Source organism: Mastigoproctus giganteus, chromosome 1, assembly GCF_048544385.1.
Source record: "Mastigoproctus giganteus isolate SK-2022 chromosome 1, ASM4854438v1, whole genome shotgun sequence".
Classification (NCBI taxonomy): domain Eukaryota; kingdom Metazoa; phylum Arthropoda; class Arachnida; order Uropygi; family Thelyphonidae; genus Mastigoproctus; species Mastigoproctus giganteus.
Genome location: NC_143575.1, coordinates 37,590,946 through 37,606,797, shown reverse-complemented (window position 1 = coordinate 37,606,797; position 15,852 = coordinate 37,590,946). Strand labels below are relative to the sequence as shown.

Here is a 15,852-nt window from a genome sequence, read left to right as displayed (position 1 = left end):
ACTTCAGCACACTGTGATCACTGCCACCAAGTGGTTCATTTATCTGCAGATTCTTAATGCATGAAGAATCACTACTGATAATCAATTCAAGAGTATTACTCCCTCTAGTTGCCTCCCGAACATGCTGATGTAGAAAACAATCATCCAATAAATCCACAAAAGCCTTGCTACTGTGTGAGTGACCAGCCCCCGAATTCCAGTCAATATCTGGGAAATTAAAATCCCCCATTATAAGACTCTCTGATTTACTGGCCCACTCTATTTCTCCGAACAGTTTCTTATTATACTCATCAGAGTCATTAGGCCTATAGCACACTCCTACTCTCAATTTTGATCTCCCAATGCTTATGTCACACCAAACTGACTCGACACTGCACTGTCCAGCGATGTCGACTGGCTTCACTTCCTTGGATTTTATGTGTTTTTTAACTAATAGCATAACCCCTCCTCCCTTCCTATCCTGTCTATCCTTTCTGTAGACATTGTACTCCCCAAATTCCAGTTCTGCATTCCTTATATCTGTGTGACATCACGTCTCTGAAATCCCCACAATATCTGCCTTTGATGTTTTGAGCAATACCTCAAATTCATCAACTTTATTTACTAAACTCCTAGCATTGGTGTACACACAAGTATACATGCACCTGTTCTTTTTCTTAGCTACCCTAACACAACCCATGTGTTTACTTGTACCCCAATGATTCCCAGCAGTCTCTGAAATATCCTGCATCTTATTTTCCAGGCTGCGGCTCATTCCAATAGAAGCAGTGCAAGAATCACTTTCACCTCTGCCAGTGGCTACTGTTAATCTATTAGTCCTTGTATCCCCCCAATCTAGCAGTTTTCCGACCCACCTAACATTGCCTCGATAGCATCAGCAAACATTCTTGCACCCTTTCTATTTAAGTGTATCCCATCCCTGTAGAAGCAGTCTCTCCTGTTAACAAGTACAGACCAGGCTGAAAAAAATTCTACCCCTTGAGCCCTGCACAATCTTTCCAGGGCCGAATTGATTGACAGGGCTCTCATCATATACTCCCTCCTATCGTGTCTGGGCAGAATTGCAGACACTTTCAATTTCAACCCTAATTCACGGCTTTTTTTCATCAGTGACCTGTACTTGTCAAGTAATTCCGCCGGTCTCCTACTCTTAATGTCATTAGTGCCAACGTGTACAACTATATCACCTTTTGTGCCCTTAAAAGATGATATCCGCTCTACAACGTCATCAACTTTTGCCCCTGGCAGACATACCCTGGTCCTATTCCACCTATCCTTTTTACAAAGCATGTTTCCCGTTTCCCTGACAATAGAGTCACCAACAACTACTAGTTCCTTTGGGACCAGCGCATTCTGCCTTGGGGGTTGCCGCTGTGTTCCGCGATGACCAAGTGCAAGCTCTGGCATTGGTGTGGGCAGCTGAGAGCTTGATGGGCCCCTCACTTGTAATCCTTCGAGGGCATCCACCCTATCCTTCAAGCTCTCATATAGGCCCATAACAACGCTGAGTTGTCGCCTTATCTCCTTACACTCCTTGCATCGCACACACACAAAGACATCCCCCATGGCAGTATCATGTCCCATACTTGACTGCTCCGCAAACATCAAGCAAATAGTGCATCTTACAAGGCTGTGATTCAGAGGACAACTGCCCCCCTCAGTTCTCCCCTGGGCCACAGCATTCCCATTAGCTTCTTTGCTAGGGACTTCTCATTTCAGGAAGGGAGGAGGGGTTATGCTGTTAGTTAAGAAACACACAAAATCTAAGGAAGGCCATCCAATTGATGTTGGTGGACAATGCAATGTTGAGTCTGTTTTGTGTGACATAAGCACTGGGAAAGGAAAAATGGCAGAGGGATGGTTGAGTGGGAGACGACAGAGTGGTAATCAATGGATAGTGCTCTTCATGAACAAATGTTATTAGTGGAGTTCCCCAGGGTTCGGTGCTGGGCCCATTGTTGTTTTGTTTATTTATCAATGATACTGATGAAGGTATATCAGACTTAATGTCCAAGTTTGCAGATCATACAAAGGGTGGAAGGGTTGTTAACGACAGTATGTTACTCCAACTGGATCTAGATAAGTTGGGCAACTGAAGTTTAACATTGACAAATGCAAAGTACTGCATATGGGTAGCAATAACCCAAGAGAAACGTACCAACTGTGTGGTACTACACTCAGGGAAGTGGAAAGTGAAAAAGACATGGGGGTAATTGTGCAGTGAAATATGAAGTTCGCTCAACACTGCAGACAGTGCCAGGGCAGGTCATGGAAGTCTTGTCAATGATATATAGGAATTTTGCTAGCAGGGACAGGGGAAGTGATTATCCCGTTATACAAGGCAATGGTCAGGCCACACTTAGAGTACTGTGTAACAGGTCTGGAGGCCTTATTTTAGGAAGGATGTAGAGTTGCTAGAACAAGTACAAAGAAGGGCAACAAGATTGGTGAGTGGAACAAAGGGGTGCTCTTATCAAGAAAGGCTTAAATTCTGCAAATTGCAGCTCCTGGAGAGTAGGCACCTGCAATGTAATCTGATTGAGGTGTATAAGGCGTTGATTGGGATGAGCAAGCAGAATGCTGATGGGATTCTTCCTCTTGCTTAGATTAAGAAACTGAGGGGGCATAGATTCAAATTGAGGGAAGACAGTTGTAGAATAGATGTGCAGAAATTTGCCTTTAGCCAGCGGGTAGTTGACTAGTGGAACAGACTTCCATCTTTTGTTGTGGAAGTTGATAGCCTAATAAATTTAAGGCTGAGCTGGACAGGCATTTGGAACGAAAGGAGGGATGAAATGGGAGGGGATTTTTTCTTTATTTTGGCTGATGCTGCATAAGCTTGCTTTCTTGCATCATATGCCTCTACTAATGCTAATACTAATACCATTGGTAAAATTTGACATATACAGACTTTGCACCGAGATATTCTGAAAGTGCCTAGAACTATCCTAAGAGCTGAATGTTGAATAGGGTTCAGTCAGCATAAAGCATTCTCACTAGCAGAATCAAAGACATGTGCAATGATCTGCTCCCCAGGTTGTGGCTGGTAAGGCTGTGAGAATGGTTTTTTTTTTTTTTTTTTTGACAAGCAGTCTGGAGTTGTTCAATATGCTTTTGATAGTTTAGAAGATAAATACTATTTGCTTTTGGAAGAGGATGATTGTCTGAATGGAGATCAGGTTTATGATGCAACTTACATTTGGTACAGAAATGAATGGCAGTAAATTTCTGGCTAGATGGTCTATAGATATTTTGTGTCATCCATAGCTGGATGCAATTTATCGATATTTGCAATTGTTGCTCATATAGTTCATGTTTTTGGAATGACAGTAAATTGCGAGATCATCAGCATAAAGATATGAACCTGCTGTTTTAGGAATGATTTCAATCATATGAGTCATTCTAATGCCAAAAAGGAGACACTGAGGACAAAACCCAGCAGGATTCTTTCTTGGATAATGTTTTTAGACAGAGCTTGCTGATAATGAATTTGAAAGAAATTTTGAATGAAGTACAGTAAATGGCCTCTCAAGCCAAGGGAATGTAAATCCTTTAATAAGCCAAAACACCATGTGGTATCAAAGGTTTTTTCAATGTCAAAACAGATCATAACGAGATGTTCATTTTTGATGAATGCATTCCTGATGTTTGTTTCAGCTTTAATCATGAGATCCAATGATGATCGATTTTTTTCAGAATCAAAATCGATTGTTCTGTATCAGGTTTCAGGACTCGGGATGCCAATGTATCATTTTGTTGAGGGTTTTGCTCAAACAGCTGGTAAAAGATATCAGTCTGTAGTTGTGAGGAACAGAATGGTCTTTGCCAGGTTTTGGAATTGCTAGTATATAGGAATGATGCCAGGAGTTAGGGAAGGTATGCTTGGAGAAGATTCAATTGAAAAAAAAAAAAGCTCAGCAGTGAAGATAGCAATTTTTGATCTCAATTTTGGAGCATTACATAGTATATCCCATCAAGGCTAGCAGCACTGTTCCTTGAGTTGGTAAGAGAGTGCTTTAGTTCAAACATGGTAAATGGTTGATTATAAGGCAATCCACAGGTGTTGGTGAAATTCAGTTTGGATTTCTCAGTTACAAGCTTTAATTTTTTGAAATGACTGATCATAAGCAATTGAGGAAGACAACTGATAAAAAAAAGAGTTCCAAGTGCATTTAAGATTTATGTAGAGGTAGAGAGTTTCACAACATGAGTCTTTCAGGATCAATTTAGGACATGAAAACAATGAAAAAAGTTTAATACACATGTCCAATTCTAGATCTATGGCTTTCTGAATTAAAAAAAAAAAAAAAAAAAAAAAAAATGGCTATGGGCTTTTCAATGATAAAAAATTAATTAAATCATAAATAACAATAAACACACACGTTTTTTACTCTGATCCAAGCCTGAGGCAAACACACACATATCTAGTAAAATGTTTACACATATTACATATATGGTTTTGCTTATTCTTATTTAATTTTTTTATTACAATAAACTTCTTGTGAGGTGCACAAACCATTTTGGTGTAGCAAAATTTTATTCCAATGAATATCACAGGGAATTATTTCAGAAGAATCATTACTTATATATATAAATTCCACTACACTTTTCATAATAAATTTAACCTTAGTGCAATCGAAAATGTGCCAGTTTAGATTGCCCTGAGCTGAATTCAATTCAATTTTTCTACCAATTGAGTGAACTGCTTCTAGGAATGTTTCTATATGGAAAGACTTGAAATAATGTGATTCCCTGTTTGGTACCTTTTCATATATTTACTTCACTTTAGTTTGTATATTTTTTATTTCTTCACAAAAAAAAAAGGAAAAAAATTCAAATAATATGTGATAACATAACAAATTTGGCTACTCATGTTCGTCATTAAATTTTTTTTCTGTGAAACAGAGTCGGTACGCTGTGTGACATATGACTCCTTAAAACCACATGCAGAGAGAGAGAATAGAAGAGTATACTCATTTAATAATGTGTAAAACAAAGCAGAGATTGTGAATACAGTTTGTCCATTTGTGTAGTTCTTCCTTGTCAAACTATTCACTTCTACAGCACAAAAGGAAGAATGCCATCAGGATTTAGTTTATTCAATCCATTCAAAGCCTTAACTATTTCAATCAGATCTTCCCATAGGTGTCTAAGTCTCCAGATGCTGCAATTTGCAGACCCACCAAAGCCTTTCCTGGTAAGGGCATCCTTTTGTTCCCCTCACTGATCTTGTTATGTTTTTCTGCACCTGTTCCTAGAGATCTACCTTTCTAATATGAGGTGCCCAGACCTGTATGCAGTACTCAAGATGTGGCCTAACCATTGCTTTATAAAATGGGATAATCACCTCCTTATGTCTGTTGGCAAAATCAAATTAGCTGTCCTGCTCTGTTCGGAGAAAATTTCTGACTGCATGATGATCCTTGGATCTTTTTCATTCTTCGTTACCCTCAGTGTGATATCACACAGTTGGTGTGTTATTCTGAGATTACTGCTACCCATATGAAGTACAGCAGGCCCTCGTTATAATGTGGTTTGCTTCATGCTGATTCGCTATAACGCTTTTCTTATATTAAAAACCCATATCTGACTATAACGCTGTCACAAATCACTATAACACTCTTTTACCAGCCTACAGATTGCATTTTTGGCATATTTAACGAAAATGTTTCATCTGATGGAGTCGATAGCAAAATAGTATTAAAACGTTTCCCACGCCCAGTGAAATTTTCTCACACGTTAATTTAATTGCAGTACAGTGACTTGTTACGTAGTTCCGAGATCAATATTTAAAAAATTATCAAGTATATTGCTTGTAATATTTGTGTTATATGCATTTATCCAAAGTCTAGTCATCACTCAGTACAGTGTTAGACATTGTGCGTAACGGACAGTTTACTCGAACACTGTATCATAATCAATGCAACCAACGCAGTTACATGTTCGAAGAGTTAATAAGGGCGGATAAATGAAAATAAGAATGAAAAAGTAACGTCTGGACGCAGTACGAAGACTACAAATGTAAGAAAAAGACTGCATTTGAAAATTAAATTAGACATTTTGAAGCAAATCGATTCCGGTCAACGACAAGTGAAAGTTCCACTGTAAGCAACTAGGGTTAGGCCGGCTATTATGATTGAAATGGAGAGACTTCAACTAATTTTATTGAAGATAATATGCGATGCAGAATTAAGTTATGTTAAATATTATATATATATATATATATATATATATATAAAAGAGATTAGCCTATGTGATGATCTGAAGAAAGCTCACCTAAAAAAAAAAAAAAAAAAAAGTGGAACCATTTAAAACTACTAAGGGCTGGTTGAATAGATTTAAAATCCAGGGAGAACCGGAAGTGCAGATCAAGGAGCCAAAACTTTCAAAAAAGAACTTGTTAAAATTAATCAAGAGGGGTATTATGTGCTGTACTTCTCAACAAGTTTTTAACATAGATGAAGAAGAACTTTTTTGGAAACAAATGCCTGAAAGAAGTTTCATATTGAAAGAAGCAAAACACATGCCAGGTTTCAAAGCGGTGAAGGATCGGTTGACTTTATTGTTGGGTGGTAATGCTGCGGGGGACTTTAAATTAAAACCCCTTTTAGTTTGCCAGGAAGAAGACCAAAGTACAACACAAAATTGACACATTTTTCATGATTAAATTCATCAGTTAAATTAAATCAATTAAATTCATGATTTTAATTGGAATTTTAAGTTGTTTTGATACATAAGTAGTTACTACATAAATATATACGTATGTAACGTAGAATATTCTATATATACAAATATTTGAATATTAAATATTTTGACTGACATTTGTGCATCTTTTCACTACCATTTATTATTGATTACTTAGCGGCGGAATTACTTAGCAAGTAGAGGTCACTGTTGAAAAAAAAGCCGTGAATTAGGGTTGAATTTGAAAGTGTCTGCAATTCTGCCTAGACACGATAGGAGGGAGTATATGATGAGAGCCTTGTCGATCAATTCGGCCCTGGAGGGATTGTGCAAGGCTCAAGGGGTAGAATTTTTTTCAGCCTGGACTGTACTTGTTAACAGGAGAGATTGCTTCTACAGGGATGGGACACACTTAAATAGAAAGGGTGCAAGAATTTTTGCTGATGCTGTCGAGGCAGTGTTAGGTGGGTCGGAAAACTGCTAGTTGGGGGGGATACAAGGACTAATAGATTAACAGTAGCCACTGGCAGAGGTGGAAGTGATTCTTGCACTGCTTCTATTGAAATGAGCAGAAGCCTGAAAAACAAGATCCAGGATATTTCAGAGACTGCTGGGGGTCATTGCGGTACAAGTAAACACATGGGTTGTGTTAGGGTAGCTAAGAATAGAAACAGGTGCATGTATACCTGCGTGTACACCAATGCTAGGAGTTTGGTAAATAAATTTGATGAATTTGAAGTATTGCTCAAAACATCAAAGGCAGATATTGTTGGGATATCAGAGACGTGGTGTCACACAGATATAAGTAATGCGGAACTGGAATTTGGGGAATACAATGTGTATAGAAAGGATAGACAGGACAGGAGGGGTTATGCTATTAATTAAGAAACACATAAAGTCCAAGGAAGTGAAGCCAGTCGACATCGATGGACAGGGCAGTGTCGAGTCAGTTTGGTGTGACATAAGCATAGGGAAATCAAAATTGAGAGTAGGAGTGTGCTATAGGCCTAATGACTCTGATGAGTATAATACGATATTGTACAGGGAAATAGAGTGGGCCAGTAAATCAGAGAGTCTTATAATGGGGGATTTTAATTTCCCAGATATTGACTGGAATTTGTGGGTTGGTCACTCGCACACTAGCAAGGCTTTTGTGGATTTATTGGATGATTGTTTTCTACATCAGCATGTTCGTGAGGCAACAAGAGGGAGCAATACTCTTGATCTGATTATCAGTAGTGATTCTTCATGCATTAAGAATCTGCAGATAAATGAACCACTAGGTGGCAGTGATCACAGTGTGTTCAAGTGGGATTTACTCAAGGAGGTAACTACCATCAGAGGTAAAGGGAAGGGTTTTTGTTTTCGTAAAGGCGACTATGATGGTCTGAGACAGTATTTAAATTCTATACAGTGGGACCAACTGATGATGTTACCAACAGCAAACTCAAAATGGGAAGCATTCAAGGAACTAATCTTGGAGGCTACCAGGCTTTACATACCAACTAAGAAATATTGTTCAAGGTTTAGGCCTAAATGGTTGTCAGATGAACTAATGAGACATGTGGCAGAGAAGAAAAATGCATGGGATACATACAAATTAATGGGTGACATGGAAGCCTATGATAGATATAAGTTGGTCTGTAACCAAGTCACAAAGGAGATTAGGCAGGCAAAGGCAGACTACGAAAAATCCTTGGCAAAGGATGCAAAGAAAAACAGAAAAGAGTTCTTTACATATTTAAACTCAAGAAGGAAAGGGATGAATCAGATTGGTCCACTGGATATTGATGGTTCAACAGTTGAGGATCCTGCTCAGGTGGCTAACAATCTAAACGAGTATTTTGCATCTAATTTCACGCATGAGGAGTTATTCAGGAAGGAGAATGATGTAGGTAAAGTAAACATTGGCAGTGAGCTGGATGATTTTGTAATAACTGAGAGGAAAGTGGAGGAGAGATTGTTGAGGATAAACATAAAAAAGGCACCTGGGGTGGATGGGAAATATCCAGTTATATTAAAGGAGGCAGCAAAGGAAGTAAGCAAACCCCTAGCCATAATTATAAGAGCTTCTTTGGACTCAGGGGAGGTACCCATAGGCTGGAGATGTGCAAATGTAACCCCAATTCACAAAGGAGGATCAAAGGCTGACACAAGTAATTATAGACCTGTTAGTTTAACTTCTGTTCCAGGTAAATTAATGGAGGCACTGGTTAAAGAAGCACTGCAGGATCATCTAGACAAGAATTCAGTTATAGCTCAGACACAGCATGGTTTTGTTAAGGGCAGGTCTTGCCTGACCAATCTGATTGGATACTATGATGTAGTCACAAAAGAACTGGATGCAGGGAATAACTTTGATATTATATACTTGGATCTTAGAAAGGCTTTTGATACTGCTGCACATGGAAGACTGCTGCACAAATTGGAGCAGTGTGACATTGGAGACAAATTGCTGCTATGGATAAGGGGATGGTTGAGTGGCAGAAGACAGAGAGTGGTAATCAATGGACACTGCTGAACGTGGACTAATGTTATTAGTGGAGTTCCTCAGGGTTCAGTGTTGGGTCCGTTGTTGTTTTTGGTGTTTATGAATGATATTGATGATGGGATATCAAGTTTAATGTCCAAGTTTGCAGATGATACAAAGGTTGGCAGGGTTGTTAAGGACACTACTGACGCTATGCTGCTGCAACAGGATCTGGTAAGGTTGAACAGATGGGCTGAGAGGTGGCAAATGAAGTTTAACATTGACAAATGTAAAGTACTACATATGGGAAACAGTAACCCCAGAGCAACGTATCAAACTCTGCGGTACTACACTGACAGTGGTGGAGAATGAAAAGGACCTGGGGGTAATTGTGCAGGCAGATATGAAGTTCTCTGAGCAGTGCAGACGAGCTGCAAGAGTAGCTCATGGTGTCTTGTCAATGATATACAGGAATTTTTCTAGCAGGGATAAGGAGGTGATTATTCCCTTGTATAAGGCAATGGTTAGGCCACATCTTGAGTACTGTATACAGGTCTGGAGGCCTCATTTCAAGAAGGATGTAGAGCTGCTGGAACGGGTACAGAGAAAGGCAACAAGATTAGTGAATGGAACAAAGGGTTGCTCTTACGAAGAAAGGCTTAAGTTTTGCAAATTACAGAGTCTGGAGACTAGGCACCGGTGAGGTGATCTGATAGAGGTGTATAAGGCTTTGAATGGTTTGAGCATGCTCAATGCCAATGGGATTCTTCATCTTGCTCAGAATAATCACCTCAGAGGGCATAAATTCAAATTGAGGAAGGAAGGATGTCGGATAGATGTGCGGAAATTTGCCTTTGGCCAGCGGGTGGTTGGTTGGTGGAACCGACTTCCATCACTTGTTGTTGAAGTTGATAGCCTAAACAAATTTAAAGCTCAACTGGACAGGTATTTCGAACGAACGGAGGGGTGAAATGGGAGTGGTGTGTTTTTTTTTTTTTTTTTGGCTGATGCTGAATAAGCTTGCTTTCTTGCATCTTATGCCTCTACTAATGCTAATGCTAATTAGGAAATATCCTATGGCACCGACCACAACTCAGAAACACATATGTTACCTTATGGGAATGCGGCACTCGCTTAGCACGGATTCACTTAGCACTCTGTTTTTCCAGAATAAATTATCAGCGTTAAGCGCGGGTCACCTGTACCTTGCATTTGTCAATGTTTTCTAATGCCACTTTCAGTCTTTCTACATAATTTATAAAGGTCTTGCTGGAGTAGCATGCCCTGATTATTGAATTAACCACCTTGCAAACCTTTGTTTCATTAGCAAACTTAAGCATTAAACTTGATAACTTCCATCAATAGCTTAATAAATATTGAAAACAACAACTGACCTATTACTGAATCCTGAGGGCCTCAACTTAGTCGAAGAAGAGCAGTGCTCACTGATAAACACACTGTTATTTTCCAATCACCCATCCCTTTATCCATAGCAGTAACTTCCCCCTAATGATGCAGTGTCAATTTATTCAGCAGTCTTTAATGTGGAACAGTATTAAAAGCTTTTCTTTTTTCAAATTTTTTAAGTCTTTTCATATACGCTGTCAAAATAATTTTTTGCATCCAGTTCCTTTTTGATCGAACTGGATGCAAAAAAATATTTAGGATGGAACCTTTCTAAATGTAGATGAACTTTTACCTGCCTGTATACATTAATTTTTTATCCACGCCTACTAGGCATGGATAAAACATTCATCATATATTATATCAAAAATTTATTCATGAAATGGGGATAAGGAACTGTGGAGTCAGCATGAAAGGTATGAAAATATTTGACGGGCCTCACTAATGGCAATAACTTGTGTTAAGTACTTTGTGGTCATTCACTGGACCTATTTCCTCTCCATACTCACACTATGGAATGATTGAGTAAAGGAGAGCCTAGCAGGTGATCTTAGATGCTTCACGTGTTGATTTTCTCTTCACTGTTAACTGACTTCAGAAAAGTTTCTTATTCCTAAACAATATTTATAAAAATGACATAATACCAAACTTTTAACAGGATGAGTATTACAACTACATAATTTTATGTTGTAAATTGATAGCTGTTTTTCTGCATTTCACATTCATGTGAAATGCAGAAAAACAAATGTATTGCTGAGGAGAGAGAGAAAAATGTATTGGTGAGGAGAGAGAAAAATTTTTTTTGACTAACTTACATAATCACTTACTTGTAACTCCTTGAATCTTGCGAACTAAGCCTACAGCCATAGGAACTGGATTAGGAAGTTTTAATACAAAACTTGCAGGTAGGGTAGTGCTGTTGAGGTTGCTAAGAGCAGCAAAGGATGGAAGACTAAAAAAAAAAAAATTAAGAGTGGTTAAAATATTTGCAATTATAGTAGAACTTTCATCCAATATTAAAACACTTTGAAGAAAAAGTGAGCATTGTTTACTGATAGTTCAATAATTAGGACAGTTGCAGCACAATTTAATCTGGTAGTGGTGCTACACCAGCCAGCATCACCCTTAGTTTAACAATTCAAAATCTGAAAATTTTTCCAACCATCTAAACACAGTTGAACTTTTATCTCAATAGTTTCTGAAGTGATTTTTATGACGTTTTTCAAAGTAATTAAATGCATCCACTTGTCTGGTGTGGTGTCACCATATTTTGCAATTATTTGAGTGAAGAGTAGCAGGAAACTTGATAGGTGCTGAAACTCCCATAGCTCTTGAATTGTGTTTGTTTACAATTAAAGGTTATTTGTTTATCCTCTCCTGCTAGTTATATAAACATCTACTGTTTCCCATGAATTGTTTTTTGAAACATTTGCTATTGTTTTTCACATAAATAAAGGTGACAGTATGAAACATGATTTTCACTAAAGATGTCTACAACCCTGCAGGAAGCAACGTGCGTAACTTTTTAATTTGGTGTGGCAAAATCTGAAATAAATTTTGAAAAAAATTCCAAAATGGAGGTGAATAATAGCACCTATATAATAAAGTAATTTTTGACACAATACTCCGGAACACTACTGGCAGACTCTATCCTCTTTTCTTTATGCCTTTTATTTCTTATTCAAATTTTTATACACCATTAACTTTTATAGAACAATTTGTGGACAATTTGGGTACCTTTTTGCATACCACTTCTAACTCTCCCTTGCCGTATGTAGAGAATTTGGATTGTATCTGTATGGTTCTGGCTGTTGTCTGCTGAGCCAGCTGTCATTCTGCCAGTAAACTACTAACCTGTTAGTAGTTTATTGGCAGATAACTGGTAGATAACAATCAGCAACAGATAGCTTCTGCTAATTATTATCTAGATATAATGAATGGTGTTAGCCCATGTTAATGTACCATTCAATGTATCCTATTGCTAATAATTAGCATTTGATTATATTAGCTTTATACGTAGATCATTTTTTAGGGCTTTCTCTTTGTTTTAGCTCACAGCACTCTTACTGTTTCCCACTATTTAATTGGCCAACCCATTTCTTTTTGCTCCTACTGGAGCTTTACTGTTTGCCTGGCTCATAACAAGTTCTATTGGTATGCTCAGTTTGGCTGTTGCACCCTTGGCTAGCATTAGGTTTATTTCTCTCTTTATATATCTCATAGTGTTTTACATAACTCAATTACCAAATTATCCATATATTCCTGTGTGTGTGTGTGCGCGCGCGTTAGCTTTCTTGAAAGTACTATATGTGTATGTATAAATAAATGCACCTGTCCACATTTGAAATTTCACGTGATTAACAGCCTTTTCAAATGGAAAATGGACGAGACTAACAGATTCATTTTTATGGAGATTACTTATGAAAATTACATGCAATAAGTATTGCTTGCAATTTTTTTCAGAAAAAAAATCAATTGAGAAAGATTAAATATTGGTATTCTCCAAGCAGAATTCAAAAAATGCAAAACCTTTTACAGAAATTAAAAATAAATTTGTGCATCTCTCAGGTATACCTGAGAAGTGCGCAAATACCACCACCACTGCGTTTGCTACATTTTTGGGTACAATCAACATGTTAAAAATGAATGCCTATATGTAAGAAATCTGTATGTTAAATTGTAAGAAACTTATTGTATCTAAGGTGAAATTTTAATCATTTGCCCTTTTATTATAAAGTAAATGGATGCATTCCCTTAAATTTCTAACATAAGAATTAACCATAAAAATGAAGATTTTTAAGCAATGAGGGCTGTTCAAAAAGTGTCCTGACTGCTATAATATAGTGACAATATGCATACTTAAGAGGGTGGGCAACAATTTTACTCTGAAATAGTGTCCCTCTGGGGCAACAAGCAGTCCAACAATCTTCCCTCTTGGAAAAATTTTTGGAAAGCCATTTGTGAGGCTGAAAAAGCCAGCTATCTTAATATGTTTTATTGTTTATAAGTGATCAAATTGATGTCCTTTTGAGATGTTTTCAGTGAGAAACACACACACACACACACACACACACATGAGCTGCCAGACCCCAGAATTCTGTTTGGCCAAAAAACTGTAAATGTAGAAATAAATGTGATGCCACATCATCATAGTGAAGCAACCACTCTCTGAAGTTCCACGTATTTTTCTTAAAAGTGCATCATGAAGGTGTCGCAGAACTTTGGTGTAGAACTCCCTATTAATTGCTTGTTCCTCTGGAATGTATTTGTAGTAGGAAACATCCTCAAAAAATGCTAGCAACACTGCCTTCGCTTTGTTGTGCACTTGCCAATCTTCTTTGGATGGTAGTGGGGTGGGGGAGGAAGGAGTCTTTTTCCACCGGGTTGACAACTGTTTGCTTATGGGAGTCACATCCATAAACCCATATTTCATCTTCAGCTTTGATACATTTCAAAAATGTCTTATCCTTTAGCCCCCACACATTTAAACAAATCAGAAGTGTCTTGCTGGTTGTGTTTCCACTGTTTCTTTATTAACAGCTGCACCAACAAACATTGCAGAAATGTGATACATGTTCCAAGTTTTCATTAAAATGGAATGGCATAATCTGATGGATATGTGATTCTTTAGTGATTAATCTTTCACCATTTTGTATCAAAGTTTGCAGATTTCATTTGTTGCAGTTGAGGGCAGTCCACATTGTAGGTCAATTTTGCAAGACTCCCATACACTCTTTGAAACTGTGATGCCAGTCAAAAACTTGTGTACAGCTCATTGCTTAATGAGCCTCCTTCCTCCTGACTTTGGGAAAGGGATGGTAGATATTAAACTATAAAAATTGTTAATCATGCAGTTTGTTTACTTCAGTGAAATTCTTCCCAGTGCAGGCAATGTTTATTTCAGTTTAATTCAAACCTTTGAAACCAGATAGACTGTTCTTTATAGGGGGGGGAAACCCTTCCCATTTCACCCATTCGATCACTCCAAATGTTTGTCCAGTTCAACCTTATATTTTTTAAGTCATCAACTTCCACAACAATAGATGGAAATCTATCCCAGCAATCAACTACCCGCTGGCTAAAGGAAAACCTCTGCACATCTATTCTACAACTGACTTTCTTCAATTTGAATCTATGCTTCCTCAGGTTCTTAATCTGAGCAAGCAGAGGTATCCCATCAACATTGATCCTGCTCAAACCATTCAAGGCTTTGTACACTTCAATCAGATCACCTCACAGGTGCCTAGTCTCCAGTTGCTGCAACTTGCAGAATTTAAGCCTATCCTGGTAAGAGAACCCCTTTGTTCCTCTCACCAATCTTGTTGTCCTTCTCTGTACTCATTCTAGAAACAACACTGTAAAATTAATAGTGTGTCTCTGCCTTTACAGTGTTGTTTATTCAGTTGCTACACGAGCGCAGCTTTGTTTGTGTGTATCAAGCATGCCCCTCATTTTGTAATTGTGCTTTATTCCCTAAAAATGAGTAAAATACTTAAAATGTGTGAAAAGGAAGCGTCCTGGTGAAGACACTATAGATTCAGAGAGAAAAATAAAAGCAATATCGATAGACAGAGGCGGACTGGGTCAAAAATTCTTACCCGGGAAAATTTGTAGCTGCCTCACACTAGCGTTTATAGCCAAAACACATCGGCCTCTGGCCCAGTAAGGCTTATGGCCAGTCTGCCTCTGTCAATAGAGAAAAAATATGAAATTATGAAACACTTTGAGCGAAATGGAAGACCATGCAATATGGCACATGCTACAGGCCTAAATGACGCAATGCCGAGAATTAGAAAGAATGCAGAGAAAATAAAAACTTTCAGAGAAGGAACAACTCAAAGTGTAACAAAATCCATTAGATAAGGACAAAGAATTGGAAGAGATGGAACGGCTGTCATCTATTTGGATAAAAGATCAAACAAAGAACAAGTCTGCTTACGACAGAAGCAAAAGCATTAGTAATATTTTATTAAGTAATAGTCAAAATAAAATACGCATTTTATTACGATTATTTATTGTGTTTGATAATGTTTTGGTTACAAACGTGTGTTCAATCTTGGGTGGTCCGCACCTAACCCTATTTTTCCCATAGGGTCTGTTATTTATAATGCACGATTTTGCACTGCACAAGGGTTTCTAGGAACACAACTATCGTGCTATACGAGGACTGACTGTATATGATATCACAATTATTTTTTGCATCCAGTTCCTTTGTTACCACATCGTAGTATTCAATCAAATTGGTCAGACAAGGCTTCACCTTAACAAACCCATGCTGTGTCTGAACTATTACT

At 38.0% G+C, this 15,852-nt stretch overlaps 1 protein-coding gene across 1 annotated transcript in view; it reads right to left on the bottom strand.

The window, feature by feature from the left end:
* LOC150090711 (uncharacterized) overlaps positions 1-15,852 on the bottom strand; it is a 257,039-nt gene that overhangs the window by 57,031 nt on the left and 184,156 nt on the right. The window contains exon 12 of the mRNA XM_090369985.1: positions 11,386-11,510. Coding sequence (XP_090226111.1) covers positions 11,386-11,510 — 125 coding nt within the window. The remainder of the gene's footprint in view (positions 1-11,385; positions 11,511-15,852) is intronic.